This window comes from Hemibagrus wyckioides, linkage group LG20, assembly GCF_019097595.1.
Source record: "Hemibagrus wyckioides isolate EC202008001 linkage group LG20, SWU_Hwy_1.0, whole genome shotgun sequence".
NCBI classification, from domain to species: domain Eukaryota; kingdom Metazoa; phylum Chordata; class Actinopteri; order Siluriformes; family Bagridae; genus Hemibagrus; species Hemibagrus wyckioides.
The window spans coordinates 17,088,406-17,107,775 of record NC_080729.1 but is presented as its reverse complement, the minus strand read 5'-3'; the positions used below and the strand labels follow the sequence as shown (position 1 = coordinate 17,107,775).

At 40.8% G+C, this 19,370-nt stretch overlaps 1 protein-coding gene across 1 annotated transcript; it reads left to right on the top strand.

The window, feature by feature from the left end:
* The first annotated feature begins 314 nt into the window (after positions 1 to 314).
* Positions 315 to 18,586, top strand: stk11 (serine/threonine kinase 11). The gene is made up of 11 exons (XM_058418035.1): positions 315 to 664; positions 1,995 to 2,908; positions 8,526 to 8,609; positions 10,382 to 10,471; positions 10,689 to 10,821; positions 11,333 to 11,469; positions 11,782 to 11,909; positions 12,858 to 12,915; positions 15,165 to 15,361; positions 15,441 to 15,722; positions 17,813 to 18,586. The coding sequence occupies exons 2-10, from the start codon at positions 2,625 to 2,627 to the stop codon at positions 15,668 to 15,670; spliced, it is 1,341 nt and encodes a 446-aa protein (XP_058274018.1). The 5' UTR covers positions 315 to 664; positions 1,995 to 2,624; the 3' UTR covers positions 15,671 to 15,722; positions 17,813 to 18,586.
* Positions 18,587 to 19,370: the final 784 nt, after the last annotated feature.

Here is a 19,370-nt window from a genome sequence, read left to right as displayed (position 1 = left end):
GAATTGTAAACAGGAGTGTAAATGTAGTGTAAAAATTAAAGGGAAGCGTAAACGTAAAGGAAGTGTAAAGAGCAAACTAATGTATAGTAGGGTGTAAATGGGAGTGTCAAATGTGGTGTAAATATAAATAGGAGTTTAACATAACTTTGTAACTTAGATGAATTGCGAACAGGAGTGTAAATGTAGTGTAAAAATTAAAGGGAAGCGTAAACGTAAAGGAAGTGTAAAGAGCAAACTAATGTATAGTAGGGTGTAAATGGGAGTGTCAGATGTGGTGTAAATATAAAGGGGGTGTAACATGTGGAGGAAGTGTAAATGGATATGTACATGCAGCATAAATTTGAAAAGGTCAAGTTTAACCTATGGAGTGTGTAACTGGGGGTGTGAAATATGAACGCAAACATAGAGTAAATATATATAAAGCGGAGTGCAACTCAGAAAACCGTAATTACGAGCGATTGCTAGCGCACTGACGCAAGTTGGCATTTAGTTGCGCGCTGAGAGGGACCGGGGGGGAGGTAAACAAGATGGCGGCTACCTTGAAGCAGCTGCAGCATTAGGATCAGAGCAGAAGAAGAGATATATGACTGCGGTGACAACACGCTGGAAAGAGGCGAATCGGAGTTCCGTGTAGTATTTGCACTTGTTAGTATTACAACCTAAGGTGAGACTTTTGTTCGCTGTTTTTTGCGTTGCGTTCGGCACGACGACTCTGTGGTGCAATGACTGTTTGACTAGCGGTTAGCCACTTAGCTTAGCGGTGTGTGTGTGTGTGTGTGTGTGTGAGTAAACCCAGCTAGCTAGGTGACAAGACTAGCCTAAACTTGGTCTTTTGACCAAAATATGATCGCTACGGAGTCCTAAGCTCTTGACTACTTCAACCCGGCTTATTTTTGCTGCTTGGTTGGTCTAGCTAGCTAACAGTTACCTTAGCTTGACAACAAAATCAATAGGTACAGAGGTGAAATGCCGAACATGTGTAAATTAGTTTCAACCCCGAAAAAAAAGGGGGGGGGGCCGATAAATTGCTCTGGTAAAGGTTTATAAAAAGATGCTAAATCAAGTCGGAATAAATGTTCGTGAGGTGACGATTAGCTGTGAAGTCCGAGCTAACGACGATTTCAAGTTAAAACCTAGTGGATTAGATGGATAACCTTGCACTTAAATGGGTTGTTTTTATATGATTAACGCTGCTTGGTTAACTGTAAATAACTACCCGTGGATAGCGAGCTAGTTTAAGCTTAAGTTTAAGTTAACCTTAGCCTGCTTTGTGGGTTTACAAACCTATTTGTATTTATCAAGCTGATTTAAAACACCTTCTGTTTTTGGTAAACAATATAAAAGCGATTTAAGACCAAACTCTGTGTCTATTCGATTATTATACAGAAATTCTCTCATTTCGGTAGTTTTCTGTGTAATGAAAGATCATTGAAGGAATAAAGCACTCCAGGCTCATGCTGCTTTAGGAAAATAATCAATGGCTCAATGGTATTTCAGCATTCATTTTATTCTCTGTATATAAACCACAGCACTAAACCTACAAGGTTTTTTTTTCTTTTAGTAGAGCATGGCATGTTATACTTTTATCCATTTATATGTACTTTTGAGGTTTGGGAACGTACATGAAACAGGTTTGTTATTTTATAGCAGCTATAAACAACCTTTCCTTCATCAAACTCTCAGATTTCTTTCCTCTGAGACTTTCCTGTGGTGGGAAACTTGTATTGGGGACTACATCTCCATACCGAAAGCATCACCATATATATTTTGATGAAACAATTTCACACTCTTTTTAAAATCAGGTGTAGATTATGTGGCATGTCTTGCATATGCAAGCCCCTGTGAATGACCGCATTACTATAAACTTGTGCTTTGAATCACAGACGCTGTCATGGCCGCTGTTTTAAAAGATTAATCAACACCTTCTTACCGGTCAGAATTGAGAAGTTATCAGCTCTGTATACACTTTGCTGATTATGATTTTTTCTTTCCAGGTTTTTGCTCTTTGAACTGGGATTTGCAGTGCTGGGGGTCCTAAAGAGGATAAAGAATTGCTTTTATTAACCTGGACCTACTTGTATCAGTGTGAAGATGCAGCACGTCACGATGGACCTGATGCGCTAGAGGACGTTGACGTTGTCCAGCAGGAAAAGCCTGAATACCCAAGACAGACGGCTTGAGGATTCCTGAACTGATTCACTTTGAGCTGGCTATGTTGTCAGAGATGAGTAGGGGTCCAGTCATTCCAAATGTAGGCTAATGCCTGCCTCTAAGTGGACAGTGTATTTTGGATACAAAAGGCCAGTGCTCCGTAAAGTCTGGTGAAAGATTATTTTTTATTGTTTAGTTTGTTTTGGTTTGTTTGCACTGGACCTGTGGCCTTTTGCCTCGCACCCTCCATTGTTACCTTTGCACTCGTGCGCTACTCATGTTTACATCCTTGTTCTACCTGAGCCTACCTAAAAGCAGCACCTTTGTTGCAATCAAGTATCAAGTCTTTCAGATGCTGTTCTAGTAGCTTTTTTCCATTTCCCAGCCAATCAGAACCGGAGATACAGACCACATCTCCTTGTAGCGCTTAGGGAGTACGTGAGGGGAAAGGGAAAGGCAGACTGCAAGAGAAGATGAGTGTCGGGGATCTTCAGCACCCAGGCTACCTGCCTGATAACGAGCTCATGGGCATGGACACTTTCATCCACCGCATAGACTCCACTGAGGTGATCTACCAGCCGCGGCGCAAGCGTGCCAAGTTGATCGGGAAGTACCTGATGGGTGACCTGCTGGGTGAGGGATCTTACGGCAAGGTGAAGGAGATGCTGGACTCTGAGACTCTGTGTCGGCGAGCTGTGAAGATCCTCAAGAAGAAGAAGCTGAGGAGAATCCCTAACGGAGAGGCCAATGTGAAAAAGTAAGCTATTGATTGTGTTTGATGTGTTTTCTCTCTCTCTCTCTCTCTGTATATATATCTCTCTCTCTGTCTCTTGGGGGTCATGTTGCTGCAGCCTGCTTCTTGATGACAGCAGGAAAAAAAAAAAAAAGGAAATCACGTTTCAGCACTAAAGCCGTAACTGTCCATCATCGGAGAAGTGCAGCAGCCTGCAAGGTGCAACAAAAACAGTGAAGGTTCTCCAACAGACTCACACATATAGGTTTCTTTCTTTCTCTTGTCCTCGATACAGAGATGTATTACTTCTCGTCCAGGGTAGTCACACACAAGCTACAGAAACAGCAGATAAAAATTAGGTATGCTGGAGTTTTTCCCTTTAAGCTTACTCACAAAACACTTTTTCCTCTTTTATCCTCCGACAATGCGGCATCCAAACAGCGGAGGCTTCGAAGGGTTTTTCCGTTTACTTGTTTACACCACAAACTGCAGAATTCCTTCCTGGCTTGCTCACCAATTTAATTTCCTAATGTTCTTAGCCAAAATTTTTTGTCTTTTATCCCCAACTCGTATAGAGAGGAATTTTCTGAGTTTAATCACACCACGAGGCTTAATTAAAATGCTGCCGCGTGGAGCCTCGGGGGCTTCTTTAAATAGCATCGAGGGTTTAGACCAGATCAGAAAATGTTCATGTTTGTGTGTTTTGGTGCATGTTCAAGAAAGAGATGGATCGTTACTGGTAATTAGAAGAGTTCATGTTGAATGGAGATTATAGATATTATTTTATTGGAAAAAAATTCACTTTCAGTATCATGTTGTTAAAGGTGCATTTTTCTTGATGGCTGTTAATGTGTGTACGTTCCATTGTTAGGATTTTAATCAGATGAAAAGGTCATGCTGCATGTAAGAAGATGAGAGAAAGCGAGAGACAGACATGGAGATGAAGAGAGAGGCAGACAGACAAACATGGAGATGAAGAGAGAGTTACAGACAATCATTAGAGATAAAGAGAGACAGGCAGATAGACATGGAGTTGGAGAGAGAGACCGACAGACAGAGATGAAGAGAGGCAGACAGACGGACATGGAGATAGAGAGAGAGAGAGAGAGAGAGAGAGAGAGAGAGAGAGAGAGAGCCAGACATGGGGATGGAAAGAGAGAGAGAGAGCCAGACATGGGGATGGAGAGAGAGAGAGAGAGAGTCAGACATGGGGATGGAGAGAGAGAGAGAGAGAGAGAGTCAGACATGGGGATGAAGAGAGAGAGACAAATGGAGATGGAGAGAGAGCTAGACAGACATCGAGATGAAGAGAGACGGACAGACATGGAGACAGAGAGAGACAGAAAGACATGGAGATGCAGAGCGTGAGAGACACAGTGAAAGCAAGGGAACCAAAAATCAGCTATACTTAGCCTTATATGGATTGCTGGGATGCCATAGTAGTCTCCTCATTCACAGCAACAATTAGCATTCCTTCTTTCCAAAAGCAGCGTGCCCTGACTGGCACACACACACACACACACACACACCGGCATTGCATAACAGCTCCCATTCTCGTGGTGGTGTAAGAGGAATGTTGAGGTGGAGTCGAACAGGGCCCAAGTCAGTAGACTAAAGCGGGAGCTGGAAAGCTTATTTTTTTTAATTCGGAATTAACACCAGTACATCAACGTGACTCGGGAGGATCATGATATTAAACATAATGGCCTGCACCAGTAAAGAAATAGGCTCTAAACAGGCTCTATTTCTGTCTTAACTGGTGCACGGGTCAAATGCAAAGATTGTAAAAACAAAGTAACAGGAAAGGAATCCGTACAGCCGACAGCTCTGATTTATAACGTGTGTTTATAGTTCTTATAACGCAAGCGACGACAGGAACTGGTTTCCATAGACAATAAATGGATAAGAAGAACAGCATGTTGTTTGTTAATAGACTCCAAATCGGTAAATCGCAGCGATATTAGAGGACACGCTGTTCTAGGAGAAATAGTTTTCAGGGTGGTAACAGTTACTCCCTCTCGTTTCAGGCCACAAAATCTCACCCTGTTGATTATTTTTCCCATGACCTCATGCCTTTTCACGACCGCGTAGTGAAGATTTCTCAGTGTTTGTTAGGTCTGAGAAGAACTTTTTTTTTTTCTTCTTCTTCTTTTTTTTTGCACAAAAGAGTCAAATGAAAACTGCAAAAGACATGCACTGAAGTATTTTGGACACCTATTTGCAGTAAACAATGGAAATAAAAAATTCTTCTAGTAATTAAAGTGTTTTAATTGCACATAAGTTTTAGTTAGTGCTGTCGCTGTGCACCGCATGACTTCTTTCTAACACATTGTTGATGATTGGAGCTGACAGAACTCGCTGATAGGCAGATAACCTTCCGGGTGTGTGTGTGTGTGTTTTCATGTTTGTGTTTGCACCATCACCCAACTCCTTGTGGCTATTTTTGGCTTTTGGAAACAAGTCAGCAGTGTGAACTATAACGGAAAGCTACAGAAGAATTCGCTCTGCACGTCTTTTCTCTCTGCTCCGACCGTCCCGGCTCCGGATCTGACGATTCATTAGTAATTCGAGAGCCGCTGTTTCCTCTTAAGTTTAGTTTCTGTAGAGATCAGATTTGATATAAATGAAACTATATTGACTAACAAAGGATCCGAGTACCCGTGCACCAATTTTACTTACTTGTTTTTAGCAGTTCAAGATCTCTTAAGTTTGCATCCGGAGCAGGTTCTTTACATAGTTTAAGCGCGAAGGTTTAATGTGTTATAGTGAAATATTTCCCTACAGGACAGAATTTGTGAAGAAATTAATAAAAATGGTGGCCTTGGGGATTCACAGCCAAGAATCTAAGTTGCCATTACTGTCCTCTCTGTAATCAGAGCTGTATCAGAGCAACATTAGCCGATTCTGGGTGTCTGTTAGGTGGAAGAGGGTCAATAACTCATACCACGAGCAGAAGTTTAAAACACGAGGCCGACTTCACTCGGCGCAGAGGAAGCATCCATCAAGTCACCCTGCCTGATTGACTAAATTGGTTAGAAAATGAGAAGAAAATCACTTACATGTTAACTATTTTTTTTGAAGTAGTAAGTTTCTTGCACAATTGATGGGCAAGTACACCGATCAGCCATAACATTATGAGCACTGACCGGTGACGTGAATAACACTTATGATCCCCTCAACATGACACCTGTTAGTCGGTGGGATACATTAGACACCAAGTGAAGATTTTGTCCTCAAAGTTGATGTGTTAGAAGCAGGAAATATGGGCAAGTGTAAGGATTTGAGCGAGTTCGACAAGGGCTAAATTGTGATGGCGGATAGACGACTGTCTGCAGTGGTCAGTATCTATCAAAACTATCCTTTAAGTCTTGTAAGTATCCTTTAACTCCTGTAAGTTGTGAGGTGGGGCCTAAAGGATCTGCTGCTCATGGTGACGGATACCAGAGCACACCTTCAGGGGATTTAATAGAGTCCATGCCTCGACAGGTCAGGGCTGTTTTGGCAGCGAAAGCGGGATCAACACAATATTAGGCAGGTGGTCATAATATTATGCCCGATTGGTGCAGACACCTAACCATCACAATCAAGTAAGCCTGCCTCAGATCATTTGCCACAAAGTTTTATAAGAAGTATTTGTATGCTCTAACATTCACTGGACAATGCCCCTTTGCACAAAGCAGACTTCATGCAGACATGGTTGGAGTGGAAGAACTCTGGTGTCCTGTACATAGCCCTGACTCTTACTCAACCACAATGAATATTTTTGGGATGAATTGGAAGAACATCTGCACCCCAGACCTCCTCACCGTCCCATCATCACTGAACCAGGGTCACATTCCTAAACTTGTAGATAAAATTACACTATGTTGGCAAAAGTTTTAGGACACCCCTCCAAATCAATTGAATGCAGGAGTAGTTTTTCTCCTGACCTCAATCTGATGGAACACCTGTGGGATGAATTAGAGCGGAGGCCTTCTCGTTTGACCTCACAAATGTGCTTTTAGTGGAATGGTCAAAAAGTCTCATAAACACCTTCCTAAACCTTGTCTAAAGCCTTCCCTGAAGAGTTGAAGCTGTTATAGCTGCAAAGGGCGGGCAAAATCCATATTAAATTCATGTGCATGTAAAGGCAGGTGTCCCAAAACGTTTGGCAATATAGTGTGTGTCCTTTTGCCGTTGGTTAAACTCATTTAAAAGGTCACTATGAAACCACAGTATCTCTGCAGGTCTGACCTGTGTGTGGAGTATTGTAAGCTTCATTTGTATACACTGTTTATTGTATGAGGAACAATTCACTGACCTCAGGCATTAAGCTTGGCCTTCTCTTTAGTGTGGCTGAAACCGAAATGTCACTAAATGTCTTCAAATTCAGTAACGAGATGCATGAGATGACCTCTTTTGTCACCATTTAACAAAAAGAGGTATTTAAAAAAACTGTTAACTAGAAACTGAAACGTATAAAATGATGATCTTTCCTAATTTTAGGGGTCGTTTGCCTCGTCGTGTGACTCAGCCATGATCGGCAAAGTGACCTTAACAACCTGCGGAGGAAATGTAAATGTATTGAGTCATTTCCCATACGCTTCGTTTTCAACGGTCTTTGTTCAAAGTGTGACGCCAGCTGTGATGTTCATCCTCTTCCTTTTTATTTCTACACTATTCTTTCTCAGAAAAGGGTAGCGTCTGTTGCGCCAGTACACTTTCAGAAAATTGTCGAGGAGCAGCGGCTCATGATGGCTCAAACATCATACCAAGATGCATTCATTTTGGGTTTTCCTTTAATTTTTCACCTGTGTGTATGTGTCACGGGTTGAATGACGTTGAACCAGAAGAGCAAGGTTGTGAAAAGCCCTGAATCTGTGTTCGGCAAATATTGTTTTAGCTCCGGTAAAGAAAATCGCACGTCTGCTGAAAACCTATTCTGAATAGGTGTTGATTAATTTTCACATTTCATATAAACTTTCTATTACAGCTGGTATTATTGGCAGTGCTGCAGTTCTAGAAAATTCATCAGCGCTTGTGGTATGTGTGTGTGTGTGCATACATCTGAAGTCCTGTTGTGATCACTTACCTAGTTTAGATTTATTTAATTGATCATTTAATAAAGTAAATGCTTTTGTCCAGTCGTAAATATCCATAACCTGAATCGTCTGGACATCAACGATTTTAAGCACCGAGTTTGTGATATTGCACTATTTACATATGGAATATAATTTAATAATCAAGAAAATCGTATTACAAGCAACACTATATAAAAAACACAGAAAGCCAGGGTAAAGGGGAATAGAGGGATAAATTAAAGCTGGCATTCTTGGTGTCCTTTTCACACTGGTTTCATCGACTGACTGGCTTTGCTTTCCCTGAAAGAAATTCATTTTGTGCTGTATATTTGCTAGAGAGTGAATAAATTCCTTATTTCAATTAGCTTCAATTTCAAGCCAGGGTAATTGGAATTAATTAAACGAATACATCCTTAAGGCTATACTTTTTCTGGACATTAGACTCATGCAGAATGGAGGAGAAAAGGTACTTTTCTTCCCTTTTTTTTTGGCCTACAGAATGGGGGGAAAAAAAGCTTGATTTGCACATCCAACCTCAATACACGTTTTTAATCATTTGTCTTTTTGTGTTTGTTTTTCAGGGAAATTCAGCTGCTACGAAGACTACAGCATAAAAATGTGATCCAGTTGGTGGATGTGTTGTACAATGAAGAGAAGCAGAAAATATATCCTTTTACATACAGGAAATTATTTTATTTTATTTATTTATTTCCCCCCTTCCTGCTGACGTCAGTGTTATCGCATCACTGTTTTCACACATTGCCCTTGGTGGTGCTGTTACTTCTGTCATGTTCACACACGGCTTCTCTTAAAACGAGTATAAAAAGCACATGGTGTTTGTGTTGGTGCGAAGCTGATGAACGGACTTCAGTGTGGTGTGAAATGTGTGTTTTATAGAAGGTTCTAGAAACTAAATTTGGACACTGTAGTAATGTTTTTATTATTTATTTGTTTTTTAGGTTTTATACTAGTTGATGCCTTCCCACACTGGTGTTTGGTACTGGATTTCAGTTAAGCCAGTAAAAGTAACACCCTGAAACATGCTGAAACACTTTTCAGGAAAAGAAATGAAACGGATAAAACAGACCTGGAGTTTAAAACTATGGCCACACGTGCAGTAGTTTTGCACAACTTGGCTATTAAGACACAACTACACAGGTGACCGGTGTATTTATCACGACCGTGTTTTTCTGGATTTTCTTCCGCTTGACTTTATAGCTGAAAGATAAACAAGATTCCACCATAGCCTGACCTCTGACCTCCAAATAGTTTGGGGTTTTGATGTGCTTTGAGAGTTTGTGGAATAAATAAGCCCCAACCCCAGCATCTCTTAAAGCAAGTCATGTCTCAACATGTGTGTGTGTGTGATGCATTATTCTAGTAACAGACTTTTCTTTAAATGCAGAAAAGACTGAAATAAGAGTGATATTTTTATTAAATCCTCACTGTTGCTCTTTAATATTATACTCTATAGAAAAAATCAATAAAGGAGCAACTGTGCAATGAATTAGAGATATTTACTACAGGTCAAGAACCACAGTTGTCATGTTTTTATTTTTTTTGTAAATAGCTGCATTTTGTAGAATGAAAAACAAACACCTAGGCCTTATTACAGCACTTTTTTTATATGCAGTCACTTTCCTTAAATGATTTTAGGTACGTGTCGTACCTTTACATGTGAGCCAGTGGGATTTGCAGTTTTAGTCGATAAATAGTCTTTCCCTACTGAATAAATGACTGAAATGTACAATGACTTCTGTTTAATTAGTTGATGATGAAGTAAAAGCTCTAGCCTGTAATGTATAACTCCTATAACTCTATGACGTGAACTGCAGTAGGTTATTTTTATCCAGGCTTATAGCTCGAAGGAGGCAATCTTCTTTTCTGCAGACACTAAGGCTTTTTTTTTTTTTTTTTTTTTTACAGCAGCTTGCTTACAGACTTTCAGCCCAAAACACTAACGATAACCTGAAATAGAAATTGACATGTGTCATGATGTATTAGTGTAGGCTTTAAATGCACTATATTGCCGAAGGTTTTGGGACACCCCTCCAAATCATTGAATTCAGGGGTTGAAAGGAACTTCAGCATACCAAGACATTTTGGACAATTTCATGCTCCCAACTCTGTGGGAACAGTTTGGGGATGACCCCTTCCTGTTCCAACATGACTGCACACCAGTGCACAAAGCAAGGTCCATAAAGACATGGATAGTGTGGAGGAACTTCAGAGTCCTGACCGATAGAACACCTTTGGGATGAATTGGAGTGGAGACTGAGAGCCAGGTCTTCTCTGGAACTAACCCCTGAAAAACAACACATGAATTCATTGATTTTTGGGGGGTGTCCCAAAACTTTCGGCAATACTGAAATAGAAACATGTTGGATTAGTTTTTTTTTCCCCAATCATGAGTTAATCTCCTTGACTCTTTTGGTACGTATATGGTAATGGAGTACTGCGTTTGTGGCATGCAGGAAATGTTGGATAGTGTTCCAGAGAAAAGGTTTCCAGTATTTCAAGCTCACGGGTGAGACCCCCCTTTTAAAAAATCAAACTAACCATAGCTTGGTTCGGAATAAACCTTCAGCATGATGTTACTCAGGGAATGTTTCATGGTACTTTTTGTAAATGTTTTCTATACCTTACATAGGAGAGAACATGTTTTGCTCTTGACACTTGAATCTAGAAGAGGAAGCATGATCATGCTGCTTTTTTTTTTTTTTTTTTTTTCTTCCCCATCGCAGGTACTTTTGCCAACTTTTGGATGGCCTTGAATATTTGCACAGCCAGGGAATTGTTCACAAAGACATTAAACCAGGGAATTTGCTGCTGACCACAGATGGCGCTTTAAAGATCTCCGACTTGGGCGTAGCAGAGGTGAGATGAACTTTTGTTGCTTTGTTTGTCTCTTTTGCACAGGGTTAAAAAAAGAAGCTGCGTTGTAATACATAAGCAGGGCTTAAAATACATTTTCACGATCCGTGACTCATGTTTTGTCTTTATGATTCCCTAAATGTTAAATGAAAAATCAATCCAGTTGTTCTGGTAGTGATTTGACTTGTTACAGATTCTCGACTGTGAGCCACATCATGCACTAGAGTCCCTAACAAAAGCGTGACCTTTGAGTCACAGAGCCAAATGATGATTGTTAAAGCCCCTGGAGCTTCAGAGCTGACATTTGACCAAATGTGTGTGAGCACTAGAGTGGTCATTTGCTGCTAATTGCAGGCTGAACTTCTAAAATCCCTCGAAAAATTCCTTAATGCCAGTATGAGTCATTTCCATCTGAACGTTTGCTACTACGTCATTGACGCCGAGGTATTTGCATTGTTGCTTCTCTGAGCCGATTGTGTGCTTTTGTCTGAACTCTGACCCCACCCCGCTCTAGGCGCTCCACCCGTTTGCGGAGGATGACACCTGTCGAACGAGTCAGGGCTCGCCGGCTTTCCAGCCACCCGAGATCGCCAATGGCCTGGACACCTTTTCAGGGTTCAAAGTGGACATCTGGTCTGCCGGGGTCACACTGTAAGTGACACACAGGGTCAGGCAGCTGCCACCAAATGTCTAATACACTAATAAAGCACTTCAGGTTGTGATCACACCTGCTGTCCAGGCTGCTGTTATAGCAACAACCCTGTCTGACCAATTCAGCAGTGCTGTGGTATAAATACACAATATCAAATGCATAAAATGGATTAGACAGTCAGTGGCATGGAAAGATTTTTTAAAGGTTAGATTTTATCCAATATGAAGCTTTGTATGAAAAGCAAACATAACAAAGAATTTTTGTTAGTGGTAGCCACAACCCATCAGCTCCTTTTTTTTTTTTTTTAACAGATACAACATAACGACGAGCCTGTATCCGTTTGAGGGGGATAACATCTACAAGCTCTTTGAGAACATTGGAAAGGGAGACTACACTATTCCAGAGGATTGTGGGCCTCTGCTGACTGACCTTTTGAGAGGTACACACCTAGTCCATGTCAACAAAAGTTTTTTTTTTTTTTTTTTTTCCCCCCATGTTCTTTCAAAGGCACGGAATAGGTTTACTTGTCATGGTTTCCTTCAGTACAGAGTTGCTGTTAAGTTCTAAAGGCTACAAGCTGCATTTCACTGATCCAGACAGTAGATGGCGCTCTACCATCACATCTTAATAGGAGTATTTTCTCCTCGTGAGCCTGTATTGTATTCTCCGTGCATGTTCTTCTCATTTCTGGTTGATGTTTGGCTCCGAGGAGAGGGAACTCCAGTTCTGAAATCTGGAAATAAATCAGCGTGAATGTTGAAATCTGTAATGAACACATTTAGAAATCGGTTTAAAGAGGCGCTGACGTCGTCATTCATCTGCACTTTGTAGCAATCATAGGTTTGTCTCTCTCGCGTTCTTCCTCTCTTTACACATTCTGTGTCTTCACTCTACAGCTCTATGTTAAGAGTGTAGCCCTGAAGGTGTTCTTCACCCCCACCTCTTTTTTTTTTTCTCTCATTCTGTCCATCACTTTCTGCCCCCCATCTATCTCTCTCTCTCTCTGTCTGTATTCACCTATCTCTTTCTTTCTGTCTTTGTCTTCCTCACGGTTGTAGTTATATTTTGGTAGCATATAGTGTCTCCGGTTAGATGTTCTGACCGTTAATCATCTAGACAAGCTCTGTCCAGTGGTCTTTATTTTCCTTTTGTTCAATGTGTCATCACTTGTTCCAGTCTTTGGCTTTCATATTCTCACGCACGCTGTGTTTGTGGATCCCTCTGACTACTTGCCCTTGAGGCTGGTTGGTAGCTGCAGAGGCTAGCCTAATGGTCAAGTAGTCATTTGTATATTACTGATTCAGAGTGTCTACAAGTGTCTCTCTGATTACGCTCTTCTGTTTGCTGATATGGAAAACGCTCTCACTCTGTTTGCTTGTTTTTGTAGGAATGCTTGAATACGATCCTGTAAAGAGATTCTCAATACAGCAAATTAGGCAACACAAGTAAGTCAACGAGTTAAATGACTAAAGGACTTTCTCTAAATCTGTGATTTGTGTTTTAATAGGAGTTAGTAACCGCTACAACTTCTTGATTATGTTCCAACCCTGAGAGCTGCATATTTTGCAGTAAAAAAAATATATATATATATAGTTTTTTGATGCATCCAAAGTTCAATCTTTGTTCCAAATTTCTTGCTGCCTTTCAAACATATTATAATTATATTCTTGGTGAAAACTCTAGGCTTAACATTTTTTTAATTATTATTTATTTATTTATTTATTTTTATTAGGGTTAAATTATTTTTTTTTTCATAATATTTTAAGTAAAAATGTTTAAGGCTTTTTTTTTGTTTGACAATTTGTGTCCTTAAAACCACAGCAATTTGCCAATTATTCATTTTTTATTAATTAAACAATAATACATTTTATTTAACACCTAAATAACAGGGTCCTTCTATCACTTATAACAGCCATAATTATTTATTCCTCTTACTGCACCCTCTTATTTTGTCTATATGTTAAAGTATATCAGAAGACTTAACTGTTATAAATTACTGATTCTGGAGACCCCTGCAAAAAACATCTCCTTTCCTGAAAATAACAACGCCGTTTTAATCCATTTATTATTTAGATTATGTGCATCATCTTCCATACATGTCCCTGAATGAGCTGTTGCCATGGAAACGATAATGTATTAGCACATGGATGTTAACCTATGACTTGCTTTTTATTTAAAAAACACTTTCTGACCAATCAGGTTTGAGAAACACGGGCATAAAGATTTAATTGTAAACATAGAATACCGAAGTTTATGGCGCAGTAAAATCTGAGGCACATTTTAATATGGTACTAGCAATTAAGTACTAAAAAATACAGAACCGTTCAAGAGAGAATGGCAACGCTTTCAAGAATTGACTCCCACATCCCTAGCATTTAAGGAGCTGGCTATGATTTGATTCCACATGAGCACTTAAACACTTCTGTTTGAAGTAGATGGGCTTGTAGTAGCACATTCTGGTGGACTCGCAGAGGACTGGAAAATACAGTTACAGATTAGATTATATGCGAGCAGAGCAGACATACTGTGACGCCATTCATTTTTATAGAGGAATGAGAGCTGGAGAAGAAACCGGGGAGGAGAGTGGGTTACGCAATGTTGTAGTCAGAATAGAAGAGAAGAGTGGGAGAGGATCAGAATAAAGAGAATAGAGAAGGAGAAAATGGGTCAAGATTAAATGAGGGGGGACGTAGGTGTAGAAGTAGGCAAAATGTTGGATTGAGCTGCAGCAAAGGAGGCAGAGGTAGGTGGTGTGAGAGAGAGAGAGAGAGAGAATAAATGGTCAAAGGACCTGAAAATAAGCATGAGGTCATGAGCTTGATTTCCATGATTTGTTAATAGCGGCCTTCACGTTCCGCAGCGCTGATTGACCTTCAAACATCTTTTGAGAGAAGTGAGAGAATGCGCGATGGGAGCAAAGAGATGGAGAGAAGAAAAGAGGAATGAGGTAGAGAATAAATAGAGAGAGGAATGATAGGAGTAAGAAAGAGTGGGGAAAAATAACAAAAATCAATGTAAGAAAAAGAAATCAGTATAAAACATAGTGCTGTGTATTTCTAAAGCGTGTATCATTTAGATCATCTCATGAAAAGCATATGACATTGCAAACTGATTATTTCATTATAACACTTAATTAGAAGAAAAGGTTTTTCACATTAGACGAATGTGTCCATGACCCAACCTCTTTTGTTTTCATACCTAAGCAATGATAAGTTTTGGTAAACATCTCAGTTTCTCTAGCAATAGCTTTGAATTCGGGGAAAATTCCGCATCCACTGCCGTCTGTTTCAACACATCTTTGATAAACGTTAACCATTCTTCCTAGCCTTTGAGTATGAGCAAATTATCAGCATGTGAGGTAATTAAGGGATGAATTGAAAAGCTCTAATGAGGCACCTTTGGCCTAGGAATTCGGATTACCTGCCTCATTAGAGCATCTCAGCTCGGCTCCTGATTACCTCGCATGCGGACAATTTGCTCATACTGGAAGACTAACAAGAGTGGTTAATGCTCGTCAGAGACATGCTGGGATGCAGACATGAGGCAGGTAATCAAAGGCTGAACCTCTAATGAGGCACTTTTGGCTTAGGAATGCTGATCACCTGCCTGATGCAGAGTGGGAAATCATGAGAGCAAGAAAATTTCATCCTAGATAAGTTTCCATCCTAAACTCTTCTCTTTTATATGGATGCAGTTGGGTGAGGAAGAAACACCCACCCTCTGAGCCACCCGTGCCTATCCCACCCAGCGCTGAGACCCGTGACATTTGGAGGAGCATGACTGTGGTGCCCTACCTGGAGGATCTCCATGGTTACGGTGAAGAGGAGGAGGACGATGAGATGTTTGATGGTGAGGATGACATCATCTATACTCAGGATTTCACAGTGCCAGGTAAACACACACACACAGGATCAAAGGTGATTGGTTAAAAAATAGTTCTGTATACGAACATGTTCATGTTGGTTTACAGGTCAGGTGGAAGAGGAGGAGGAGGATGAAGAAGAGGAGGAGGATCAGGAGGAAGAGTGCGGAGCAGTGAGGAGTCGTGCCACGGTGAAGCCGGTTTGTTTGAACGGGACAGAACCGGCTGCACTGAAGCCCAAATCAGATCGACGCTCCAGCTCCTCGTCCAACCCCTCACGCAAGGGCGTGTTCACAGCCAGCAAGATCCGCAAACTCTCCACCTGCAAACAGCAATGACCACGCCCCCTTCTCCTCTGCCCCACCCACCTGCCTCTCTCTTTCTGTACAGGTGAGCACAGGGGGAGTTTTTGCTCTTTCTCCTATATAAATGTACTTTATCAGGCTTTGCTTATATAATAAAAATGCTGAAGTGTGCTGCTTTTTTTTGTGTGTGTGTTTGTTCTGCAGCAAAACCCAATTTAAAAGAGAGGAGCGAAGCAATTGGTGTGTGTGCATCCATTTAAAAGTTTCATTTAATTTAGAAAGTATCTGAAATTAGGTTGTGCTTTTATTGTAAAAATTACTTAAAGGATCATTAGGTAAGTTAGCTAGCCAATTTTCTCTGCAGCCATTAGCTCACTGGATTACACTATCTGACAAAGTTCAGCTACCATCAGATTAAAAGCGTGACATTATACATGTATAAAAGTTTGAGTGTGAAAATATACCATAACGCCGGTTTGTCAGCACATGTCCGTCCGTCCGTCCGTCCATCCATCCCCCCCCCCCCCCCCATTAACTTTTCAAGGAGGCTGCTTAGTTTACAGTGAGCTCATCAGCTTGAGGTTGCAAACGTCCTGCAGTAACACTCGCCTGTTCACGCTGCATGGGATTCTAACATAAATGCGACCCTGCCTGTGTGCATGTGAATACTTATAATGGAGTGAGACCTTAAGCGAATGTTAGAGGGTCACTAAATGACAAGAGGAGTGTGAGTGTGTGTGAGAGAGAGTGAGAGTGTCACTCAAGCCTAAATGAGAAGCAGTGTGTCTCATGCCGACTCTCACATTGACAAGCTACAGCAGTGCGTCGAGATGACTCACTCCCTCTCCTCATACTCCACCCTCCTTATTTTATTTCTTCCTCCCTCCTTCTTATACCCATCTTTTGTATTGTGTCATATCTCCTTCCATCTGTCAATTCAGCCTCACCCCTCCCGTCTTTTCCCGGGGTTTCTCCCTCAGGCAGGGGGCAGGAGGATGGGGGGTTGACGGTGATGTTCTGATTCCATACACACACACACACACACACACACACACACTGCAGAGAGCCAGAATATTAGCGCTTTACGTGGTTGCTGATGATGACTCAGACCCTTCACTCGGCGATAAACAGTGCTGGGAGTGGGAGTGAGAGAGAGAGAGACAGAAAGAGGACAAAAGGAGGGATTTATCACTCTGATTCCTGCATCACGAATGGGAGGCTAAATATAATGTTTTAAAAATGCTTTATTATTGATGCACGGCACACAGTCGGCCAGTTAGGAGCAGTTTTCCCAGAATCGTACAAAGGAGCTTTTGTAAACAAGCGCAGCCTGAATGATATTTTGCTATTAATTCATCATTCATGAATTGAAGATTGTTCAAAATATATTTGAAACACACAACACAAATGCCCTAAAGTATGATTTCAATGCACACCGTCAATTAAGGCACGATTTATCATGGTCTCCCGATGCTTATGTAAATCTCCCGGAGAGCCACCGCTTGAATAGATGCCTTGTTATTAGCCAGTTTGTTTTGTCAATGAAAAGTGCTGCACCATGCCATAGCTCGTCATTATAGAAGGAAAATAATCAGTGAAAAACCATACAGTAGATTGTCTGTGTTTTTTATTTGTTTAGTGTTTTACCAATAGGCATGATCACAAAGAAATACAGAATTAATGAAAAAGCCAGAGCTGATGGGACACAAGGAAAAAAAGTTGTCATGAGCAAGGCATCCTGATGTCTTCAGTTGCGTGACGCCGGATGGTGCGATTAAAAATCATTACTCTTCCACCAGTCTGTGGAAAGGATGTTCATTATGTGCATATGTCAGTAAGAGTCCTGGGAGGTGCACAGGACAGACTTTATATTCACAGCACCGGTTCTTGTGAACTAATCCGTGTCAGACTTGGACACAAACTGTGTCCGTATATCTTCCACCACGTATAATGGCGCCTCAGAGTTATTACAGATTTTATCTATGCTGATTTAGATTTATTTTATTTTGTATCAGTGATGTTTTGCTCCACAGCCATGAAAGAATGCCTTGTAACATAAAAGAAAACATTTCTGTGTGTTTGGAGCTATAAAGCCAAATGAACATTAGGTTAGGAGCCTGGAGAGTTAGATTGGGATCTAAAATGTGTCATTAATCAATTCTCTCCGTTCTACAGGTTTGTTATTTTTTCCCCATCCTCTGTTTTGGATTCCCAGCCATGAAAACATGCCACAGTTGCTGATACACACTTCACCATGGACTATGAACCCTAACGGAAACAATGGCAGGAAGTGTGGATATACGACACTTTTTAAGGTCTTTCCCTGGAAAGGACTGACTGATTTGGGGATGCTGTATAAGGGAGGAAACTCCTGTTTTTTGTTTTTCCCTTCCCTGGTTACATATTCTCTCTCTCTCTCTCTCTCTCTCTCTCTCTCTCTCTCCCCCTGTGAGACTTTCTTAGAATAATTCTGTTGCTCTCTCTTTCTCGCTGTCTCTTTGAGGCTTTCTTAGATTCATTCTGTTAAACTCTTGAACCACTTTCTGACTCTCTCTCTCTCTCTCTCTCTCTCTCTCTCTCTCTCTCTCCCTCCCCCTCGCAGTCTTTCTGTGAGGCTTTCTTAGATTCATTCTGTTAAACTCTTGCACCACATTCTGCCTTTTATTCTCTCCCTCTCTCTCCCTCTCTCTCTCTCTCTCTCTCTCTCTCTCTCTATGCCCCCGCCCCTTGCCACAGATCACCCTTCGAAGGCATGTAGCCGGTTTTGTGTCTCCCCCAGAACCTTCTCTTTTCCTTCGTGCCGGGCTCTTGTCGCCCATCAAATCTGACCTCAATGTTTAGTTCTTTAGGTGATTTTTTTTTTTTTTTTTTTTTTTAATTTTACAGTTAATTAACTGCAGTTTAAAGTGCACATGGAGTTTGTGTAAAAGAATGGCATAAAAGACAAAAGATATCAGTTGTTATAATATAGAAGCCATGGTGAGAATGCTAAAGATAATTATACCCATAAGAATAAAAAACTGCATGCTGTGAAGAGCTTTGGGGGGAAAAAGGGGGGTCTGATCTGTACAGGCAAATGTATTGACACCTGCTTAGTGCAGGATGGTTTGGTTTTTGTTTTGTTTTACATTAGGCTTTTGTTTTGTTCTTTTTTTTTTTTTTTTCCAATAAATATTTTTTAATTATTATTTATATAAAACACCTCCCAACCAAACCAAATCTGCTGTTCGTGTGTTTTTTTGTTTTGCTTGACAGAAAGAATCTGAAGAAGTGGACATAAGGGAGGATACCAGTGGGTTATTGAATAGCCGTAGCACAGGCTTATTAACATGCCACGTTCAAGCTCAGAGTTAATGTGGAAGGTGTTATTTGGGGAAATGTTTTTTTTCCGGAGGCTCTGGCAGCCTATTTATTTATTTATTTTTTGCAGCTCTCCATTTTTAAAGCCCATTTTGTAGATGCTGATGCTGTTAGGACCTGACATTTTTGCTGTTCAGAGCGTTATATAAAATCCCCCCCTGTTAGTGCCTATAGGCCACGGTGACTCACTTCCATTTTGATCCACTCACACCCGGAGCGAATATTGCGTGTGAGGAACTTCCTAATTTTTTTGTCGAACAAGAGCGCAAACCTCTCGAGTATTCTCCCTGAAGTTTCATTGTGTCCAATACACAGAACTGCCATTTTCTCACAATACCTTGACAGCTGTACATGTAAAGTGCATCAATATCAA

Excerpts from the sequence above, each read along its gene's own strand:
- stk11 (XM_058418035.1), top strand. The coding sequence starts at position 2,625 with ATGAGTGTCGGGGATCTTCAGCACCCAGGCTACCTGCCTGATAACGAG. Across the intron at positions 11,470-11,781 it reads TGGTCTGCCGGGGTCACACT|ATACAACATAACGACGAGCC; the intron begins GTAAGTGACACA and ends TTTTTTTAACAG. Across the intron at positions 11,910-12,857 it reads GCTGACTGACCTTTTGAGAG|GAATGCTTGAATACGATCCT; the intron begins GTACACACCTAG and ends TTGTTTTTGTAG.